This window comes from Myxine glutinosa, chromosome 7, assembly GCF_964187855.1.
Source record: "Myxine glutinosa chromosome 7, kmMyxGlut1.1, whole genome shotgun sequence".
In the NCBI taxonomy this organism is placed as follows: domain Eukaryota; kingdom Metazoa; phylum Chordata; class Myxini; order Myxiniformes; family Myxinidae; genus Myxine; species Myxine glutinosa.
Window position 1 is genome coordinate 54,288,228 of NC_136267.1, and position 24,050 is coordinate 54,312,277.

Genomic DNA, 24,050 nt, shown 5'->3' on the forward strand with positions numbered 1-24,050 from the left:
AATAGCTTGCTGAGTGCCTCACCAGATTCGAGGTGGAGTTTGAGATCTGCGTCCCGAGAAGCTTCCACAAAGAACAGAATTGTCTCCACTCGATGCAGGTAATTCATCAAGGACTTGAACATGGCTTTTTTGGATTGTTCTGTTTCCCAAGTCTTGAATATGTTCACAACATCAGCTGTAGTGATGACATTCAACAGTTTTGTGTTGGCTTCTTTCACACTTGTGGCTTTGGTGAACTTGTCCTTTTCTGAACATGCCTCGTCTATTTCTTCTGACATATCTGAGCAAACGGCTTTCAACTGTGGATAATCTTTGAAGAACAGGTCCAGCGCCATTTCATAAAGTGCTATATATGAATAAATATGAGCACAGAGAGTGCGTTTGTAATGCGAACATCTCAGGATCTGCCTTGTTGTTGAAGGTCCGTAGAGGTCGGCCTCTATCCACGCGTCATCAATACCTGAGTTCTCAATGGAAGTACCCAGGGCTCTCAAAGCAGCCATGACCACATGCAGCTCGCCAAGCCGAGGTACAACGGTACCTTTCAGGTCTGGCCTTGCATCCAGCAGCCTTATCACCTTTTCATAGAGGGCCATATCCCAGGAAATGACTGTAGGGTGGCTTGTACCAACAACTAAGTTCTTTAGCTGAGTTGTCTGAGAGATGACGGTCAGAAGAGTCGACCACTCGTGTGCTACTTCAGGTAGAAGGGGTAAGACTCCGACTTGTGTCAAACTGTGACTACCCGACAGCAATGAGTGGTATCCTGCCCAACCAGGTATATATGTGCTGTTTGATTTCTGCATTCTGGTGATCATAGAAGCAACCAACCATCCTAGATGTGTAAGGTGATACGCTGGTGATATACCATCCTTGCTGATGTGGAATGTGTCTGTTCTCTTTATGGTTTTCGGCACCGGCTTGTCACAATGAAGCATAGGAACCTGGTACGGGGTCACTGACAAACTGGTAGTGTCAGCTATGCTCAGTTGTGGCGCCAATGTTTCTCCTTGAGTGTCACGTTTTTGATAAACAGCAATGATTGTTCCATGGGTTGTCCCTTTGCCATCCACGCTGTCTTCAGCAAAGTCTGTGTTATCAGCTGCAAAAAACACAAAAGTTCCCTTCTTCAAAAATGGAGGAACATAAAGTCCTTGGAACTTCAGGGTGTTTTCCACAATGGCATTTGCTAGGGCTGTTTCGAGGTGCATAACACGACTGTACGAGACACAGTAACCTTGAGAGCAGAGACTTTCCAGGAGTTTCTTGTTTCTTGTGTCATGGTGAACTGCCAAGGCTAATCCTAGAGACTGTGGAGTTTCTTGTGATTTGGTTGATCGGAAGGTCGCAGAATCAGTTTTGGGCCTATAGTTCACTTGCTTGTCAGATTTGAATCCACCCAATAGCATCTGACTAACAGTGAGTACTTCTCTGTTAACGTGAGTGGTTCGTTTTTCAGTTTCTAGTGTTTCTGTTGGCCCCACCATAACCCATCTGATCATTGCGTGGAGTGCTGCTGGAACATCATCTGTGCTGCTAGTGACCTGTATAGCATCGGATGAGTTTTCCTGTTGGTGGAAGTTCTTGATAATTCTGCGCAATGCCTTTGCTGCTTTATAGATAATATTCAGATCGTCTACTTCACTTTCTATCATGGCAGACTGAACCATATCGGATTCGCATGCATCTGGGGAGTAAAGAACAGAAGGTTTTCTCCTGTCCTTTTGCCTAACAGACGTTACGTGTGGTAGTTCTAGAAGAATTCTCTCCTTGAGCCAGTGTCTACTATATGCAGGGAAGTGGTGCGCCAATGCATCTGTGCCACCAAGCAAGTTGATGTATGTTGTTTCAATATGTGCCATGGATAAGTATTGTTTATTCTGAGTTTGACAGTCGACAAGGCTAATCAACTCAATCAAACATGATGTTTGAAACGGATGACCTCTCTCTGTTGTTCCCTTGTTATCCTTGGTACGTAACACATGGAATACATTTGTTGTCCAACATGACTTGTGGTATTGAACATCGATTGCATGTGCATCAGTGGGTGAGATGGATGTGTTTAACCTAGTTTGCAGGGTGAGATTTCCAGACAGCTCCACAGCATCGTGTAATGCTTTCCCACCGTTTTCTGTTCTCAATGTGTACAATTTTTGCTCGTTATCTTCCTGGCAGAAAAAGCAATGTTCCTTAATGAATGGAGCTGTTGCAGAACGTGTAAACGGACTGGTGGTGGAAGTTGATGGTTCGTCCAGTTCTGTGCTTTTTCGCTTTTGTCCACGTTTTTTCTCTGTGTAGGAGCCGGCTGAAATGTGATATTGATGGCGGTCTTTGGCACGTTGTACCTTCTCTTTGTTGGTTGCATTTGAATAACAGATACGATGCCAAACTGCATTATTGAATTGCAGACTTTCACTTGTTTCATCCTTTAAGCGACTGTGAATTTTAACATATTTTCCATCATGGTAGGCTGCTCTATCATTAAGGGTTTGTAGCAAGTGTTCAAACGAGTCCGGTTTGGGCTGCTGGACAAGCGTTCCATATTTTGCTGAAGCGGTTTGACAAATTATGCAGTGCTGCCACTGTGTGGGCTGAGTCGTAACTTCACTCATCTTCTCTCAAGACCTGCAAATATATAAAACGACAACAGGTAAGTAATTGTGAGCTTCATGAGGTTTATTTTAAATGAACTATTAGGTCTGATATAATGACTTTCCATGTACATGAACTGAACATGTTGAAATGATCCCATTTATGACTATGACTGTACTGAGGCGAAACATCACTCAATGTGGTATACATATTCAGAAAAAAACATGTTTCCTGAAAGTGGCCATCTTGAAAATCCGCTGTAGGCTGCCACCTGGTATCCCAGGGTAGGTGTAGATTATTTTAGATGGCTTCATGTGATTCCTCATCCCCAAAAATGTGGGTATAGGTGTTGGAATCAGCACTCTAGGTGGTTCGGATGTTGAGATATCGCGAAAAATAGGTTTCCGATGGTGGCCATTTTGAAAATCCAATATGGCCGCCAAAGAAAAATTTGCGCAAATGGAAACATGGTTTTTCGGATTCCTGGTGCTATAAGCTTTCCAAAAATGTATAGGTTTGCTAATCTCCACAAAAAAAGAACGAAATTATAAATCTGAACATAATGAACCTGACTATAGTCTAAATGTTAGTGTAAAACATTTTTGTCAAATATTAATAAAAAATATTTTGTCAACTTTGAAATATTATGAACAAAGATTTTTGAGCAATAGAGCAATGAGCAATAGAGTTTATCATTCCTCTGTGGTTTCAACAAGTACAAAATGGATATTTAGTATTTGTGGAAGCATTCTGTTTCCCTATATGGAAAAGCTTGATCTTGGAGTAACATGATGATGCAATTTTTACCGGTACTAGTGAACATGATTGTCATCTACTGCGGTGTCAAACTGGTGATCATGTAGCTCAGGGAACAGTTTTAGCTCTGCACTGATGAAGCAACTGCTTCTGAGATGCCACCCCCCTGTGGAAGCTTTCCGTTTGAGGTCTTTAAGAGTCTTTGGAAACACTTTTCTGTTTCCAAGCAAACGGTGATTACATTAGGTGATGCTTTCTGCAGACGTCCACGATCCTTTAGTGCCACAAAGTTGTGAACCTTGCCATTGGGGGCAGTCAGTGCCTCCGTGCACACCATGCAGTTCACTTTACGTTTCATCATTTTTACTACAAATCCAGCAATGTAATTAATAGCTGCTTCTTTGTATTCTGATACTTGTTCAAAGTTTGGTACATCAGCATAATCATGGTCATCATGTACTGGACTATCCCGGAGTATAAGATCATACTTCCGTGCTATGCTGATTGATGACTGTGACTGTGGCTCCACATGAAGGATAGTAGTTGTAGTATCCCTAAGAATACAATTATTGCCTGTGCCATTCTTAATATTGTGCCTCATCAGGAGTCTCTTAGAGGCTGCACTAAATTGACCTGCCGTTGGATTATTATTAAATCCTCCCCATGCTCTCACTGCAGAAAAGAACAACTCAATATGGTCTTGACTGAATTTATAAGTGAATAGATATTTCATGGGGGCATCATGAGCATGAATGGCAAAATGAAATGCATGAATGGCAAAAGTGGTTCTTGCAGAGTGACCTCGTAAACGTAGACCATATGACTTTTTTTTAACCCTGTAATGAAAAAGAGATTGTTTTTGCCTGAAAAGATCAATTAGTTTTCAATAATTTCGGCATGCAGGAATAGCATGACAATGATTGAACAAGTTACTATCATATAGTTCATGACTTGAGTTAGTAAGCTTACCGGTGCGGTCTGTAAATATGTAATCCCTGTCAGCGCACAGACGCAAAAGGTGATTAAACCATGCAAAGTGACATTCTCTCACGGTCACAGGAGGTCTGTGATTTCCACAAGTTCATTACACCAACTCATAAATCTTTGCATGAGTTACATGCAAAGTTTATTGCTTGCATTTGGAGATTTCTTACTGCCAGTCTGCTGTTTTCGTACTTCGCTGCAGTGATGTTTTGGGGGAGACAAGATGGCGGAAAGTGAACTTCCGGTGACTTCACTCCTCAGTATACAATCGCTGTGGACGTGACCAATCCAGGTGTAGAGATCAGTGGTTCTTCCTGCCCTTGTCCATATGTTCTTCCCTCCCCCACCCGTGTCCACATGTTCAACCGGTGGTTTTGCTTTTAAAATGTTTAAACTCCCCCCTGCCATGCTGTATCCCTTTGTATACTACAACTCGCTTTTTTTCTTACTGTTCAAAAGGCTGCAATCGATTTGCTCATTAAATCCTTCCAGCACAAAAAAAATTCAATCTTGTACAATTCTTTCTTTCTTCATTCTCTAAACTAACTCTCATTCCACCCCTCCTCAAACATTCTCAAACGGATCTCCGATTTGAATATCCCAGGAAACCCAGTCTGTAACAAATGTTCGATTTTCTTTAATCATTGAAAACTTTCAAATTTTCCCACTCACCCCACTCTCACATCTCCCCCCTCACCCCTTTCCTTCAAAACTCCCAACCCACCCCTCCCCTTCAAAACTCCCAACTCACCCCTCACCCCCAAATTTCCCTCCTCACCCCTCTCCCTCAAATCTCCCTTCTCACCACTCCCCCTCATATCTTCCCCGTCACCCCTCCCCCTCAAATCTACCCCGTCACCCCTCCCCCTCAAATCTCCCCTCTCACCCCTCCCCCTCAAATCTCCCCCCTCACCCCACCCTTCAAAACCCCCACCTCATAATTTTTCTTCAATTCTTCCCTCCTTCCTTCGATACTGTCTGGCACCCCGCTCTGCTCACCAATCTGTCACTCAAGCTTTTGGGTCACTATCAGCCATGATCTTTCCTGGGAAAACCACATTTCCAAGCTGCCCTCCAAAGCCAGTCGCCGACTGGGCATCCTCCGTCATGCGAAGTCCATCCTTGGCACACCTGACCTCCTCACCACATACAAGGCTTTCATCCATAGCTCAATGGAATAGTGCTTTCCACTCTGGGCTGGTGCTCCTGCTTCACACCTAGCTCGGCTTCACGCTGTAGAAACCAAAGCTTTCAGGATCATTGGTATCTCCTGCGATGAAGCTGATTCTGAGGGCCTTTCACTTTCACCGCAGGCAGGTTGGTAGTATCTCTTCCGCTTCCCTCCCCCTCCCCCCCCCCCCCCCCCCAGCCCTTTCCCTTCGAACAGATCTTCCGATGTCCCTGTTCTCTACTGTTGCGCTTGTGTGCTTCCCTATCTCTCCCCATCTTGTCCCCCCCTCCCTCTATTGTTTTATGTATTTAATGTGCTAGCTCTTAAACGAGCCTCGATCTTGTATACCAAAAAAAAAAAAAAAGTCTGCTACTCAGTCTGTCTGTCTGTATGTCAGTCGCCTACAGGTCACAATTTTCAACCGATCTTCACGATACTCACCAAATGGTAGAGTTAGTCATAAGCAAGAAGCCTAGTGTTTTTGGGGTCAAAAGGTCATTAGGTCAACAACTTTATCAAATTTCTAATATCCTCAATTTTCATCCGATTAACTTGAAATTTTAAGAGGACTTGTATAATAGGCCACTGAATTCAACCACCAATTATTTTTGAGGCCATCATAGGCCAACAACTTATTTTAGGGATTTCGCAAGTATCATGCTATGCATGACATTTCTTGTTTATTTGTTTATTTTACCAATTTCCCCAACTTTATAATTTTTCCTGTTTGCCAAGATTTTATTTTTTGTCAGGCCAAAGGTCATCAATTTATTTTAGGAATTTTGCGAGTATCGTGGAATGCACGACATATTTCTTGTTTATTTATTTGTTTTACTAATTTTCCCAACTTTATAATTTTTCCTGTTTGCCAAGATTTTATTTTTTGTCAGGAGCTATGATATTTTTTTTTTCATTTTTAACCATTATAAAATCACTGCAATTTATATTCACTTTAATTACACTTTAACTTCGTTTTATTCTGGAAGATTTTCATGATAACACCTTTGCTCCTTTGGCATGAAACAAACTGTATGCAATATCTTTGAGAAATGTGCTTTATAATGCCATTGGGTATTCACCGACAGAGGTAGCACAATTGCCTCTGCACTCTTGGGTCTGGGTTTCAGGGTTTGATTCTCAAGATGATTATAAAACTGTTCGATTGGTGTATCACAGGCAGAGTGCTGCATCGAGTGCTCTGCCCCTCGGGTATACAGTAAATTGGTGGCACATCTGTCAGCATTTGTGGTTCCTCGTGGATATTAGGGATTCCATGGCGTCCTTCGATGAAGAGCAGGCATGTTATTGCCAGCACCCTGAACAAATGACTAATGGCTGGAAGGGCAATGGCAACCAACCCAGCATAATCCTTGCCATGAAGCTGCTTTAGCAGCACTTTGACACTCTCTTAGCAGAAAGAGTGAGAGAGAGAGGGAGCTTATAAACTGAGGAGATATATAAACTGAACATCAAAAGAAACGTATAACTTTCATTTTATGAAATGTGCAGCTTTACAAACACGTTTCTTCAATTGTAATGGCTGATTATGTAATGGGAACTTCACTTCAATCACCTGGTTGATCAACAATGGCATGCTTGAGTGGTTCTGTATAGGGATCTTTCCCTTTAAATAATGACCCCCATAATGAAATCCTTCAGTTCTCGTGGTTAGACATTCATTTACTGCTGTCTATAGTCACTAGAGGCTTCTGACAGGGAAAACAACAAGAAAATTCAGATGCCACACCTGACATCTGAACAACGTTTAAGGGCATTTGGGATGCTTGAGGCTGGTGTAAGCCAGCGACGATTGCCCAACGTCTTGGTTGCTCACAGCCTGCAATTTCCAACCTGGCCAGGCGTGAAAACTGGAACTGTGAATGATGGTCCACGAAGAGGAAGACCACCCCAAACCAAGACTGCTGGATTGTGCTACAGCATCTTCGTGATCGTTTCCGCCCTGCGACGCAAACAGCTGCAGTGACAAAAGGTCGCCACAACAACCGCATCAGTGTCTCTACTGTGCGGAGGCGCTTGAGAAGTCGGGGCCTGGTGGCAAGACATCCTTGCAGAGGTCCAGTGTTGAACGCAGTGCATCGGCAGAACAGACTAAGATTGTGTCTGCAGCATCGCCGCTGGACACAGCAACAGTGGAGTGAAGTCTTGTTCAGCGATGAGTCCAGATTTTGCCTTCATGCTGCTGATGGGTGTCAACGGGTATGGCACAGAGGTGGGGAAAGGTATGCATCATGCTGTATTAGCCAGATCAATCGTTAGGGAGGACCCAGTGTGATGGTATGGCTGGCATTTCCACCCGTTTCAGGACACCTCTGGTCGTCATCGAAGGCAATCTCACTAGTCAGCGTTATGTCAATGCGGTTTTGAGACCTCATCTGCTGCCATTTCTCCAGGCTCATCCTGACATCGCAGTTTTCCAGCAGAACAACGCTCGACCCCATGCTGCTCGCCTGACCACCAACTTCCTCCAGGAACAGGGTGTTGAAGTGATGCCTTGGATGCCTTATTCCCCTGACCTCAATCCTATTGAGCATTTATGGGATGAGCTTGGTCAACGTCTTGCATTGAGGAGATCAATGGCTGTCAATCGGCAAATGCTCATTCAAGGCTTGCAGGAGGAGTGGGGTAGACTTCCCCAGGACCGCATCAGACGCCTGGTACAGAGCATGCGTCGGAGGTGTACAGCCTGCATCACAGCTCAGGGAGGACACACGATATTGAGGACTACTGTCATTCTGTCCTTGACTGTTAGGAGTGTTGTGTCCATTCCTGTGTCATTTTGTTTTGACTGTATTCAGGTGCGTGCCTTTGTGTTGCAGTGCTGTGACTTTTGTTGCACCACCCCTTGTGATGTTCATGCTTTTTGTTTTTTGTGATTGAGGCAACCTCTTGTTTATTGACATGTGTTTAGTAAAGATAGCTGAACTTACCTCTGTTCAAATATCTTTCATTTTTGCATAGAGGATTTCAATGAGTGTCCTTCTAAAGATTTGATGTTTCTTTTGATGTTGAGTTTATATATATTTATATATATGTACTAGCCTGGCTCGGCTCGCTGCGCTCACCTCACCAAGCATCGTTACTAAGGAACGGGCTTATTTTAGCTGAGGCTAATGACTGTACCTGAGTTGCTGTGTTGTCATGATTTACACCAATCATAATACAAACAATTATTTTGCACAAATGTATTTGTTGTTTGTGATATTACATTTTTATAGGCAATTTAGGTTGAAGATTTAGGTTGAATGTTTTTTTTTCAAGAAAGAACCCCTCAGCACATACATAGGGGAGGGGTAGGTGCAGACTGGAAGTTTGGGACGATTACACCTCACCACCACGTAATTCAAAACACCTCACCACCAAGTAATTCAAAACACCTCACCACCACGTAATTCAAAACACCTCACCACCAAGTAATTCAAAACACCTCACCACCAAGTAATTTAAAACACCTCACCACCACGTAATTCAAAACACCTCACCACCAAGTAATTCAAAACACCTCACCACCAAGTAATTTAAAACACCACACAGCCATAAAACACGTAATAAAAACACCTCACCACCAAGTAATTCAAAACACCTCACCACCACATAATTCAAAACACCTCATCACCAACTAATTCAAAATACCTCACCACCACATAATTAAAAACACCTCACTACCACGTAATTATAAATACCTCACCACCACGTAATTCAAAACACCTCACCACCACGTAATTCAAAACACCTCAACACCATGTGATTTAAAAACACCTCACCACCACGTCATTTAAAAACACCTCACCACCACATAATTCAAAATACCTCACCACCACGTGATTTAAAACCACCACGTTATTAAAAACACTTCACAACCACGGAAACAAAAGTTTGAGGGAGTCGTTAGGTGACAACACAGACACTGCCCAGATGTGTAGATATATAGATAAATGACTGTACCCGAGTTGCCGTTTTGTCATGGTTTAAACCAATCATAATTCAAACAATTATTTTGCACAAATGTATTTGTAATATGCGTGATATCACATTTTATAAACAATTGAAGTTGAAAAAAAAAATTTCCCCGAAAAAATTCCCCCCAAAAAAAAAATTGGAAAATTTTTCATATGTACATACCAGACGGGAGAGATATGTACATACCAGACGTTTGGTACGATTTCACATAAGTTTGAGAAAGTAGTTCAGTGACAAAACAAGAAAGGCAACACAACACAAGACAGACACTGCACAGATATATATATAGATATCACCCGCGGCGTAGGTGACGTGAGGGGAATGCCACGCACTGCGACCGTCTCCCCCCAGGGCCAAGGTTGTGTGTGCGGTAGTGTTTGTGGCAGCAGGTGCTCACCACATTGGCCAGCTGGGGCTGGTGCAGCTGTGTTCCTCGCAGGGGGGCCGAAGGATGGATGATGGGTCGCACCCTTATGGACACTCATGGGCCATGTTGGCGTTTCGACTGCTCGGCTTGTCCCGATGACCCTTGCACGGTAGAGGTGCGGAGCTGTCGTAGCCACAGGTAGTTGTTGAGAATGGTTCACCGTTGGATGCGGATCCACATGCCTGCCAGTATAGTGGGGAGAGAAGTGAAATTTGGAAGAATTTGGTAGGCCCATTGGGATAAAGTTTGGGATTGTGAAGGTTGGATGGCACTTTTGGACCTCACCAACCGGTAATTATCTGCACTTGAGGTGAGTGTTGGATGTGTACTGTCTCAGGCTTCAGGACTTGCTTGGTCAATTTTGGGGACATGTAATTTGGAGTTGGGGGGTGGGTGAGAGTGATGACATGGTCGGTGAGGGTGATGGAATGGGTGCCACAGAGTCTTGTGGGTGGCGTTGTGGTTATGTGTTTCCATGTGGTCGTGAGAGTGGAGATAATGGAGAGATGAGTGATGATTATTGGGTGATTATTGTGTTTGAAAATGTGATTTGAAATGTGAACTGGGGATTTCACATGTGGCAGGCCATGGCAAGTTTTTGTAACACCTTTTGAACCATCTTTTCTGGAATTGTGCTGTAAAATTGAATGGCAGCGGGGTAGGAAATGTGTTTTGGGATCTTGTGGGTGGGGAAGGTGTGTGTGTCCGCAGGTACAGATCGGGTTCTGAGGAGCGATGCCTGCGGCCCCCTCTCTGCGGCAATTACCCCTGGCAGCCAGTGGTATCTGGAAATTGGAGCTCGTCGGTGGAGGGTCTGGTTGGGTGCCCTGGGGTAAAGGAAACCCCCGGCGACCCGTGGAGCTGTGCGGCAGCAGGAGGCAACGGAGCCTGGTGTGTGGAGACCCTCACTGGCGGGGTAACGGCGGAAAGGGCTGTTGGGCTGTCACGGGGCCAAGAGGTAAAGGGGGGGGGGGGGGGGAAATGAACTTGTGAGTCGGTTGACTTGTGTTTGGGACTGCGGGCACCATAGCCTGAAGCGCCCCCTCCATCTTGTATTGCGGTACCTCCCCGCTGCCTAGTAGAGAAATGATGCACACACATGAATGACATGAATGCCATGGTCCTGCAGGGGGGTGTGATAAATACGTACTTGGTAATGATTTTTGTGTGTAGTGATGAGTGATGGAATGAGTATGAGTGGTTAAGGGGTTGTGTTGCATGAATGTGGGCGAAATCCACCGAGCCATGTCACTCACCTGTAACACCTGGACAGGGCCCGCAGAAATTTAGGGGTACATTGGGATGGCCCCGCAGGTAAGGTTGTGTCTTGTTGCATCCACCGGGGGCCGCGGTCTGTAGACCGGGGTTATATAAATGTTCATAGAGTTGTGAATTTTTGTAAGTTGGTAAGTTTTGTGGTTAAGGTAGATTTTGCGTGTTGTTTGTTTCCTTCCTCCGCAGGAACAACGAATGAAATCATTGTAAATATTTGATTGCATGATTGTTAAGGGGATTAGCATGTTAAGGAGCACAGGTAGGAAGTCCGACTCACTTCCCACAGCCCTCCTGATTTATTTCATAGGCTAAGTAAGTGTGAGACAGTAAGTGTTAAAGCTGGAATGGTCACGCTTGCAGTGAACCAAGCAGGAGCTACGGTTCCAGGTGGGGGGCTGTGTTATGTCTGGGGGTAAAGCAATATCTAGAGCCAGGTAGATCTGTATAGGTAAGTATTCAACTGTCGCGATAGGGAATCTACCTTGTAATTTCTGTGTAGTCCGATTTGTCGGTTAAGATGCATACTTGTGAACATACCAGGATGTTCGTGTGTTAAGTAGTCAGGGATTAAGAATAACGCCCCTGTGTGTCAAATCTGGAAGTCAAACCTTTGTCCCTTCCGGCAATGCACACCAACATAGACACTTAGACAGGCCCTGTAGTACAACATTAAGTAAACCTTCCCTGACAATGACTTTGGAAAAAGACAGGCAGGAAGTCAGAGCAGGGCACCGCCGGGTGGCCGCCGTCAGCTACATCACCAGCTAGGCCGAGCAACATCGCTATGACCATGCTACAGGGAACGAGTGATGGGCAGCGTTGTAGGCGCGGACCTCCAGCCAACGAGTGCGAGAGGCACGAAGCTGGAAGGTTCGGTGGAAGTCGCTGGTTGGTAGCGCGCCAAGGCTGACATCACCGGCAAGGTTATATCAGCGCACGCCGAACGACATTTAGAGAGAGCACATCTGATTCTTGTTTGCGCAGCCCTTCCTCTTGGAGATCCAGCTCTTGGTGCTTGGACATCATTTGCTCTCTTCTTGCTTGACTCTTGGAGATCCAGCAGTTCGTCTTGCACGTCCGGCGGTTCTTGCTTGCGCAGCTTCCTCTTGCAGCACGTCCTTCCCTGGCTGTCATGTGCGATCAGTGCTTCTGAAGCTTCAAATGGTGTACGAACCTCGCAGGCTTTGGCTCGCCATCTGCGTGGTGCTTGGAGCGGTGCTCGGTGCTGTGGTGCTGGAGCGAGGGACCTCGTGGGTGCATCGGGGCCGAACGGAGCCGTGTTGGCCGGCAGACAAGACAAGACGAGGGACAGATAAGGCCGCACGCACCATTTTACATTTTACACGACGAGACAATTCTTTTCCTTTAATTCATTCCTGTATCTGTTGTTGAATCTGGTGTGTGGGATCCCAGTATCGGATTTAGTTTATTTGATTACCGTCGCGTTCATTGTTTCGGTTCCGTTTAATAAATCTTTATTTATGTACATTTGAAATCTTGTGTTTGTCGAGTTCGGTTTATTAATTCCCCGCAGGATCGAAGCCGCGGTAGGTGCGCTCCAGGAAAGTGCTTTTTCCGCAGCCTTCCATTTTCCTTCTTCCTCCCACGTTTTATAGCCAAATCCGTGTTTGGTCGTCGCCTCAATTAAATCCGTTCGGTCCATCCGTGAGCCCTGGTATTTACCGGAAGGGTCCACTATGAATGGGCCTGGGCAGCTCACCATCATCGAATCCACTATGAATTCTTCATTGTACCAGAGGGTGCTTGAGGATAATGTGAGGCCATCTGTCGGAAAGTTGAAGCTCAACCGAAGGTGGATCTTGCAACATGACAACGACTCTAAACATACCAGTAAATCCACCAAGGAATGGCTGAAAAGAAAAACGGAGGGTTCTGGAATGGCCAAGTCAAAGCCCGGATCTAAATCCCATCGAGATGTTGTAGGGAGATTTGAAACGAGTTGTGCATGCAAGAAACCCCTCAAACATCGCACAGCTGAAAGAATTCTGCATGGAGGAGTGGGCAAAAATTTCTCCGAGTCGATGTCAGAGACTTGTAGACAGTTATAAGAAACGCCTACTTGAGGTTGTTTTTGCCAAAGGGGGCAATACCACCTATTAGAGCCAAGGGTGTACTTACTTTTTCCACATGCGAAATTTGCATTTATGTTTATTTAAATTATACAATGGACTACAAAATGTAAATGTTTCATGATATTTGTTATAGTATATCACCTTTATCTATCACTATTGTTGAAATGAAGATCAAATGTTGAAAAAGCTATATGTTGAAAAAGTCAAAACTTTACATGGGGTGTACTTACTTTTTCACGTGACTGTATATATGGTGAATACATGTAATCTGCATTCACCTATTTCACCAATGGCTAAAATATTCTTTATTTCAACATATTAAATAGTTTAGCGTTATACAACAATCACCAAATTCTCTGTCGTAACTGTACTATGTATGCTTGCTTTGATTCATGTGAAACAAAAGTTGATTTATATGAAAAAATTATAATAGGCCTGAGCATGATCTTTGTAATATTCTGCTTGATGTCCTTCAGATGAAAGTGATCCCCGAAGGAAGACTGCATTAAGATCCAAGGTTTGTGTGGTTACTTATTTTGTTGTTTCATTATTCGAGTAAATGGGAACCTCCAGGGTATGGCCGACTCGCTCTTAGAAAAGCAGTGGACATGACTACGTTCTTAATGTAATCCAATAGCGTTTTCTAATACTAATCCGTTGGTTGTAATATTGATCTTCCACACTGCAGTGTACATTACATGCTACTGAGAATTGTGTTGCATTCTATAATAATGATTCCGAATAATCCTTATGCTCCATTTGGCAATATAGGTTACGCGAAGCAAAAAGTGGGGTTAAGCAATTGCTTCATGTCCGTCCACCCGTCTGTCTGTAAACGTCGGTTTATGATTGAGGAACAGCTTATTTCAATTGAATGTTATATTTTGAACACAAATAGGAACATGTATCGGTAAACAAACCTGCCGTTACTTTCTCTCTGAATTCATCATTATTGCATATACACAGAGAGGAGTGAGGTTATATATTTTCCCCTCTGCCTGTCTGGCAGTCAAAATTGAAAGACATTCCAAACAGTAAACGTACTGTTTTTAAGGACGTCATATAGGACACAAACAACAGGCATGAATAATGTAACGTGTTAGATCGAGTGGTGTAATCGACACTGCGTCAACGGCGGTAAATTCCGGATTCAATTGATTTCTACAACCGTTACAATTGGTCAGGGAGCATGTGCGAATTCCGTGGGACTTTTGTGGTGAAAGCAAACCACTGGCCTAGGCAATCAAAGGGGACCCAGTGGACAACAAAAAAGTTGTTGGCAGTCAGGAAACATGTTCAAAATTTTCTTGTTTCCACTCGTAGTCTGCAGGAGATGGAAGTACAGGCTGAGCTGTGGTATCATGATTCCACACCAAGGTCACACGTGATACATTGTCACAGGGCATCTGGACTTGGTGGGAACCTCTTTGATTCTGCTTGCTTCTTCTTAAACAAACACCATCGGGATTTTTTCACTGAAGTAATCAGGGTCTGTGGTTGGTATATCTTGCAGATAAACTCTTTAATAGCAGCAGCTGTTTCATCACATTGCATCACATAGGTGCCAAGGCCTGCCCAGGCTATTACAATGCTGTCACTTGCATCGTGGAATACTTTCCAGAAGGCATGCTTCCCCTTGCCAGCAAAACTACCAATGTTATCGCTGCCACTTATTGCATGGAGACTAGGTAGTGCTGCCAATTTTGTTGGACCCAAGGCATCATAGATGGGACCAAGTGGAATGGTCGTACTCTGTCTGCCACTTCCAGTGACAAAGGCTGTGTCCTTGCATAGTTCTAGATAGCCTTGCTCAGTCGGAACAAATACATCCGTGTCAGGAGAGCAGATGCTGATGCTTGTAGCTCCACACGTTTTGTCATCAGCAGCATGCAGGAACAGCTTGGTATCGGCCTCTTCATGATCATTGGCTAGGTAGCTCTTTTCAGTGTGTGTTGCTCTGCATTGGATGCCCCATGCTACACCGACTGGATGCCCCATTGCATGTGCCTTCTCCAGGAGCTTCTCGGCAAAGTAGCCTGTCAGTTCCCTCTTGGTGTCGCCATGAGACAGCAGCCTCCTCATGGGAATCTTGGCTATGTTCATTGAATCTGTGATGTGATGGGCAACTGCTGTCTGTGTCCCCTGACTTCTGTTTCTGTTAGGCCTTCTTCAGTGAATGCTTGACGTCATATCTGTTGAAAATCCCTCTCACTTCGTCCATTTGGCTGTATTCATCAAGGATACTGGAGGTAAAGTGGTCTGCCAGCTGATAGCAATTCAGAATCCATGACTGCTTCCCCTTTGACTAGACTTTGGATGTTCCATCTACTGGAACAATGCTACAAGCAGTGGCTGCTTCATTGTCGGTCTGCATGCCATCACTATCTGAGCCTGGGTCATAGTTTTCTGCTGCTGGTAGACCATCAAATCACTCTTCGTGTAGCAGAGCAGGAAAAACTTATCAAGCCACGGGCACCTTCCCACTTCCTTCCAACCAAAACTGCCTAATAAGTTGTTGTATTCGGCACGTTACTGGATCTCATGGAGCTCGATTCCCTGCAAGTATGACATGGCATATAGGCAGTCGCCAAATCCCGCACCCTCGCTCCCAGCATGACGAAGTTGAAGAAACCCAGCAAGCCGCAGGGTCAGGCCGTGTTCAAGACGATCCACACGACTCCGAGGTCGCCGCACACATTCTCGATCAAAAACAAATTCTCGATCTCACCTCGCTATATCACATCCTCAACGGACAAAGCTCCAGAAGAGGAGGTCCACCAAAGCCCAGGCCTTTCCACCCAGCAGCATGTGGCCCACAAGTCCCACCAAGCTCCAGAGCCAGGCAGCCCAAACGCACGGCGCGACACCGACGACCATCCCGCCCCACCAAAGCCGCCGTCCTCAGGTCAGTCTTTACAGTCTTCAAAACTGATGTATTTGACACAGCTCCTGGTCCTCTCTGTCCCATTGTAGAGGGAGGCAGCACGACCAGCAAGGCATACCACTTTGCTCGCCACCGCCATCTTTGTGTGTGTGTGTGTGTGTGTGTGTGTGTGTGTGTGTGTGTGTGTGTGTGTGTGTGTGTGTGTGTGTGTGTGTGTGTGTGTGTGTGTGTGTGTGTGCTGTGAGATGCGAGGAATGGCTGTAGAAAACAATGTAGAATGACACGTGTGCAATTTCTAACTATACATTTGCAACGCATATCTCATATCTGCATACATGAATACAGTACACTTAAAAGCTAAACAGAATACCATGAATAACTATGTTTATTCTGTGTGTATTTCTCTCTCTCTCTCTCTCTCTCTCTCTCTCTCTCTGTCCCTCTCTCTCTCTCTCTGTCCCTCTCTCTCTCTGTCCCTCTCTCTCTCTGTCCCTCTCTCTCTCTCTGTCCCTCTCTCTCTCTGTCCCTCTCTCTCTCTCTCTCTGTCCCTCTCTCTCTCTGTCCCTCTCTCTCTCTCTCTCTGTCCCTCTCTCTCTCTCTCTCTGTCCCTCTCTCTCTCTCTCTGTCCCTCTCTCTCTCTCTCTCTGTCCCTCTCTCTCTCTCTCTGTCCCTCTCTCTCTGTCCCTCTCTCTCTCTGTCCCCCTCTCTCTCTCTCTGTCCCCCTCTCTCTCTCTCTGTCCCTCTCTCTCTCTCTCTGTCCCTCTCTCTCTCTCTCTGTCCCTCTCTCTCTCTCTCTGTCCCTCTCTCTCTCTCTGTCCCTCTCTCTCTCTGTCCCTCTCCCCGAGGATCCAAAACCGCAACAATATTATTTCTCACACGTTGATTGTGTTAGATAAAATAAATGTTGTTGTCATAGCTTCATGCAACTTTTATTTTTTCACGCTGAGAATATGGGCCATTTTGCGTTTCCAGGTATCGGAGTACATCTCTCGTGCAGAAGAGCTGAAAGCTGTATTGGTGTCAGATTTAAAGGCAGCGGGTCAACGGTCTCTGAACAACATGGAGCAGCTGAAAGGTGTGAAAAATGCATACATATGCCAAGTATTGATGTGTTATCACTGCATCAGTTTTATGTTCAGGAAGTTTCCAGTTTGTTGATTCGCACATTGTCGATTACTTTTGTTTGATTCCCACATTGTCGTATTACTTTTGTTTGATTCCCACATTGTCGTATTACTTTTGTTTGATTCCCACATTGTCGTATTACTTTTGTTTGATTCCCACATTGTCGTATTACTTTTATTGCCCAACTCATTCTTGTCCTTTTTTTTACTGGATAAAAGGTAGGAGTACACGGGGGAAGTAGAAGAAAAAGGGAAGGGGTACACGGTGTAAAACAAATGGACACAACGAAGAATTTCAGGAAAGAAATTGGAGATTGAAAGAGGTGGATTTGGGGTGTTTTAACGGGGGTAGAAATGATCAATGTTTTAAATGGGGGAAGATAAGTGATGGTGGTGAACAACTGTTTTAAAGACCTGGAGGGAGGAGTGGGATTGAAGAGTGTGTGGGAGTTTGTTCCAGAGGTAGGAGAAAAGAGGAATGAAAGAGTGAAAGTGAGCAGAGAGTCTTGATTTTGGCAGTTTCACCAGAAGAGAGTTGCTGGCAGATATTGTGCATCCTGCAGGAATATTTGGGGGACAGAGCACAGATAGAGCTGGGGAAGCTAGGCCGGAGAGATGTCCGTAGAAGATAGAAAGCCCACCAACATGCCTGCGGTGAGAGAGAGAAAGGCCCTCAGAATCGGCTTCATCACTGGAGATATCAATAATTCTGAAAGCTTTGGTTTCTACAGCATGAAGCCGAGCTAGGTGTGAGGCAGGAGCACCAGCCCAGAGGGGAGAGCAGTATTCCATTGAGCTGCGGATGAAAGCTTTGTATGTGGTGATATTATTTGTGATGACTGTGGTGACTTATTTGTATTTACCGTGTTTTTTCTTTTTAAACAGAGATGTTAAAAGACAATCCTCGGCTCTGTCAGGCTTTGAAGCTGGCTTCTTGTGCAATAAAGCATGTGAGTGAATTTTTATTAACTTGTTATTTCACATTTGTGTTGAATTTATTTCTTTTATTTTTATCTTTTTAATTCATAAAAATAATTCGAAAAGTGTCTGTTGTTTTTCTGTTTTGTATCATGCAAGCATTCAGTTCCAATTGAAACTTTCTTTTCAGCACAAAAAAAGGTTTTAAAGAAGTCACACATTATTGTGGACCTTGGTCATTGATTGTTTTTGTTTTGCCCATATTATATTGTTATGGTTGTGGGGGTAAACGAAGAAATATTTGCTGTGGTATCACTTTGCTGTGGTATCAGCAAAGTCATGGAATCCATCATTGCTTTGGATATCAAATCCTTCCTCTTCTCCAATGGCTTGATCTCTGATCATCAATTTGGATTCAGACCAGGTCATTCTACTCTGGACATGTTGCTTCTGCTGTCTCAACAATGGATGGAGGTCCTCAATGCCAAACAGGAAATCAGAGCTGTCTCACTTGACATATCACGTGCCTTCGATACGGTCTGGCACCCAGCTCTGCTCACCAAACTCTCCTCCTATGGTATCCATGGAAATCTCCACGCATGGCTGGCGGACTTCCTCTCTAGTCGTAGTCAACGTGTGGCCCTGAATGGGTTTCTCTCATCTCCTCTTCCTGTTCAGGCTGGAGTTCCCCAAGGCAGTGTTCTGGGCCCTGTGCTTTTTCTGGTCTTCATCAATGATCTCTCTGACTCTCTTGAAAATCCTCTCTATCTCTTTGCTGATGACTCCACTCTATGCCGCTCCATTCCTCATCCCTCAGATCGGCAGTTTGCAGCCTCCTCACTCTCTGCAGACCTGGACAAAATCACAGACTGGGCAAACAAGTGGAACATGTCTTTCAATCCTGACAAATCTCACACTCTTACGATGTCTCTCCGAAAAGACCGACTGGACAACCCTCCCATCTACTTTCTGAATAATCCTCTCCAAGAAGTTCTATCACTCAAGCTTTTGGGTCTCACTATCTGCCATGATCTTTCCTGGGAAAACCACATTTCCAAGCTGTCCTCCAAAGCCAGTCGCCGACTGACCACCGGAGAAGGGGAAGGGGTAGGGGGGAGGCGGAGGAGGAAAAGGGAGGGGGAGGGGAGATGGGGTGGGGGTAGGGTGGAGGGGGAGGGGAGGACGGAGGGGGGAGGGGGAAGGGGGAGGGAAGGGGAGGGCCAGTCAACAATGACGTTGCAGTTCTCATGGTCGGAGAGCAGCACAACAATCGCGACATCGTCCTGCATCTTCGCAACAGCACGAAGCGGATTTTGGAGACTCACCGATCCTGTGACGCCCTCCAGTACCGGCGTTGCCAGGCGGGGGAAAGGAGACCCATACATTCCCAACCCGTACATTCGCCCTCTCGACTCAAGCTCACTCAGACAAAAGCCTCGCACAAATTACACCATGAAGGCCCAATGGCTATGTCTATGCCACAAATCAAGTACGTGAGCGAGTCGGGCGCACTGAATTGAAAATATATAGAACGCTCATACTCCGTGAAAAGTGAAGCCGCCGTGTCGCCATCTTGGTTAGCACGACTCGACCAACTCGCTTCGCGGATCTCGTTTGTTTTGAACGTGTGAATTACGTGCGAACGCGTAACTGTGAGTTTATGGCGGCAAGGCACATCACGTGATCACTCTGAGCGAATCAGCGCGCTGCTCTGCCACCTGCTCAGATTCCGTGCATAATATTCCTCGCTGAAATGCGCTGAGGTAAATATGAATAAAAAATATGGATCTCGTAAAGATGAAAGAAAAAAAAACCTATGTGGTGTGAATGGCAATGTTCCTCGCTGAAATGTGAAAAAACGCAATCGCTTTTCGCTCTGAAATACGTGCGAACGTGTAACTGAGTTTATGGTGGCAAGGAACATCACGTGATCGCTCTGAGCGAATCAGCGCGCTGCTCTGCCACCGCCTCAGATTCCGTGCATAATATTCCTCGCTGAAATACGCTGAGGTAAAAATATGGTAAAAAAATATTATGAAATAATTTTTTTTAGTTCAGCCATGTTCTTCCCAGGCTCAATGGCCATGTCTATGCCAAATATCAAGCACGTGAACCTCTCTGTTTAGGAGTCTATCGGTAACATTACACACACACACACAAACGGTGTTTTATATATATATATATATATATATATATATATAATTACCTGTCCCCAGTGATGGGAAAAGTTTTGAGTTGATCTATATCAATTTAAACTATTTAATTGATTTTAAGAAGGTTAATTTTGTTGACCTCTTGGTTTCACCCAGAGCCAAAGTTCGAGCTACTTGTACTGCCCACCTCAAAACGGTGGTGCATCATCGGGCGGCCGAGGTTCAATTTGTCTAAAATGAAACATTCTGCTTGTGAAATGAAATTTACGATCAACATTATTCATGCCCTTTCTCCAATCATTTCAAAAGTGAATGTTAATCTCTTCAAATGCAGTAAATGTGAGACAGACACCATGCTTCACATTATATAAATACAAGACTTCCCTTCCAAGGAACTTTGACACAGAAAGAGACCATTTAGCCTATCAAGCCTGCACAATGTTTGCCAACTTATGGCAGCTTTTTGTATACAGACTCGAGGCTCATTGAAGAGCTAGAACAATGAACGGATCAGAACGCAACAGGCCAAAAGTAGAGAGGAGGTTGGGGGCACTAACAGCGGAGTTGAATGACATAACATAGGGACACTTGGCCAAACAATAGGTTGGACAGGAGGTGGAGCTGAAGGACAAAATAGAGAAGGACTTTGACAAACTGGTTGTGGGGAGGAATGGGGTGGACAGGATGGGTACAGGAGGAGACTTCCCTCCCCATCCTTCTCCCTATCCACCTTCTCTTTCCTCCTCCCCTCTCTCCCTTCTTCTGTTTTCCCCCTCCCCCCACTCCCCTTTCCACCTCACTCTCTTTTCACTCCCCTCCTGTCTCTCTCCCCCTCCCCTCTCTTCCCCACTCCCCTCTCTTCCCCACTCCCCTCTCTTCCCCACTCCCCTCTCTTCCCCGCTCCCCTCTCTTCCCCACTCCCCTGTCTCTCTCCCTCCCCTCTCTCTTTATTTATGTGCTCTCTGTTTTTTCATGAAATAATCAAGTCCATGAAATAATTTAAATTGATAGATTAACTCAAAACATTTCCCGTCATGGGGGATGGGTACTTTTGCTACTTAGTAAAAATTTGAAGCCGATGTTCTTTACAGAGTTCGGGGGTGTATCGTGACATGTCAGGAAACATTTCTAAGGTAGAAGCAATACTGAATGGTGCAGATACTCTGGATTTTGCAGGATTCTCGACTTAAGTTGGAGGAATTTGTAATTTGTTCAGGGAGTCGGCAATAACTTGCTTCCTCTTCATGAAAGATACAGTGGGATCTTTAAGGTCCACCACAAAGCAGTGCTGGCAGATGGTTCATCCGGCCTAACATCTATCCGTGTGACGGCACACACATTGATGCATCACCCTAAATGTGAAACACCACGGTGACAGTTTATAGCTGAGTCGAGATTCTAACAGAGGCTGGACAGCTCAAAAGCAAGTACAGTCGGCCCCCGACATTTGCAGGGGATATGTTCCTGGAAAATGCCTTGAATGTAGAATCTGAGAATGTGGGGGCATTTTTTCAATGGAAAAAGTGGCGGGGGGGGGGGGGGGGGGTGTTACTGGCGGTTCGTGAATCATAAGGGAGGATATAGAATCCCATTTTAAAAAACCACGAATACCCAAAGCACAGGCACGTATGTCAAAGCAGGTCAGAAAAATTGCAAATGCGCCCGCGAAAAGAATGTCTAATTGCGTGGTTGCACACATATGTGTAATGGCTTTATGTGTGATGCATGGAAGGTGCCTTTAGAACTGTAATGTGCACATCTGTTGGGAAATAGTTTATGCGTGGCTGGAAGTGGTTTTATGCGTGTGGAAGATGCTTTTCGGAAGATGCGTGGAAGTGTCGTGTGCAGGACTGAATGAATGAATGAATGAATGAATATGAAGTGTCGTGTGCAGGACTGGTGGGAGATTTTTTTTTTTTGCGCCCGCGAAAAACTGCGAATACGTGGGCACAGGACAGCGAATGTAGAAGTGGGTCGCATTTTATCAACTGTGAATACGCGGGGTCCGCAAATGTTGGGACCACAAATGTCGTGGTCCGACTGTACGCATACATCTTGTCTATCTTACAATTAATGTGTTCAAACAAATCCACATTATCCAATCCATTGCTTGCAATTGCTCTTCTTCTTGCACTTATCAACTGTAAAATTGTGCCTGTGCTTTGTTAGAGGATCTGTAAGGGATGAGAAAAGCATGAATGAACTAAATGGTATTCATAGAATACTTACCCTGCACAGTCAACTTGGTGCAAGCAACTCTTCTTTTTTTGAAGGGTTTTTTTTTTGATCCAATATGGCTGCCAGACCATGTAAGCCATGACATTGTAGCGGCTACCGCTGGGTTTTCACAATCGCCTTGCACCTATCAAGGACGCGGAGCGATCACCATGCCGGGCTCGTCCAGGACGCCCGGGCAGGCTCGCCCTCAACTTGCCAGGCCGCAGCCAGGACGCTGGGCCACGCCCCCTCTCGCCTTTCCTGGGCAAACGCTCCGGGATAATATGTATATATATTGCTGCCCGATAAACGGGCTTTTCAGAGTGCCTGAGTGTTTGGTTTGATTAAAGCAACTCGGATGAATTCCAGCTTTTTGTCGCGTCCATTCTTCCGATCGACGTGGGAGCCCCAGCTCCTTCAACATCATAAATTTATATTCTCTAATATAATTGTTGCATAGATCACGCTCAATAAATTTCAAACTGATCAGACTAAGCGTTGTCCCTGTCGAATTATGACACCATAATTTTGGCACTAATGACGTCATCGTTAACAACACCTATTCCCCATGCAGAGTTCTTTACAACAAGCCGCATTTCAATTTTTTCCATGGAGCGGTATTGGAGATATAGAGGTGTGACATTTTTCGTTTTTTCCAAGATGGCGCCTGTACCACGTGACCTATGACGTCATAATTAGAATTAAAATATTCTACAGGAGGATGTGCTCTTATGGTGAAAACAGTTGCAGAGAATTTTTTTTTAATACTGATTGGATCAAGCGTTGTACTTGTCGAATTATGACGTCATAACAAAGGCACTGATGACATCATCATTAACATATGTTATTCTCCCTGGGGAGTACTTGACAATGAGCCATGTTTCAATTTTTTCCATGGAGTGGTTTCAGATATAGAGGTGCGAAATTTTTCAAAGATGGCGCCTGTCCCACATGACCTATGACGTCATAATTATCATTAGCATATTCTACTGGAGGAAGCGCTCCTATGGTGAAAATTTCGTGTCAATCAGACTCAGAATTGCAGAGAAAAAAAATTCATACTGATCGAATCCTGGGTTGTACTTGTCGAATTATGACGTCATGATGAAGGCACCGATGACATCATCATCAGCACATATTATTCCCCATGTGGAGTTCTTTGCAATGAGCGTTGTATCAACTTTTTTCCATGTAGCGGTTTTGGAGATATAGAGGTGCAACCTTTTTCGATTTTCCCAAGATGGGGACTGTACTACGCGACCTATGACATCATAAGTATCATTAAAAAAATTATACAGGAGGAGCCTCTCATATGGTGAAACATTTGTTTCCATCGGACCAACGGTTGCCAAGAAAATGAATTTTAAAAATGCAGACATGCCACATGTACACACGTCCGCCAGACGTACGGACGGACGCAACCGAATGCCAAACCCTCCTTTTCGCTTCGCGACCGCAGGGTAATAAATCGCTCAGTT

The 24,050-nt window shown here is 44.8% G+C and overlaps 1 protein-coding gene across 8 annotated transcripts in view; it reads left to right on the forward strand.

Annotated features, from left to right (window-relative positions):
- ULK3 (unc-51 like kinase 3) overlaps positions 1-24,050 on the forward strand; it is a 71,309-nt gene that overhangs the window by 29,313 nt on the left and 17,946 nt on the right. For all 8 annotated transcript variants that reach the window (XR_013624083.1, XM_078781733.1, XM_078781739.1 and 5 more), the window contains exons 10-12: positions 13,753-13,793; positions 17,133-17,235; positions 18,170-18,234. Coding sequence is in view for 7 of the 8 variants with exons in the window: in XM_078781733.1 (XP_078637859.1) it covers positions 13,753-13,793; positions 17,133-17,235; positions 18,170-18,234 (209 nt within the window). In the remaining variant the exon portion in view is untranslated. The remainder of the gene's footprint in view (positions 1-13,752; positions 13,794-17,132; positions 17,236-18,169; positions 18,235-24,050) is intronic.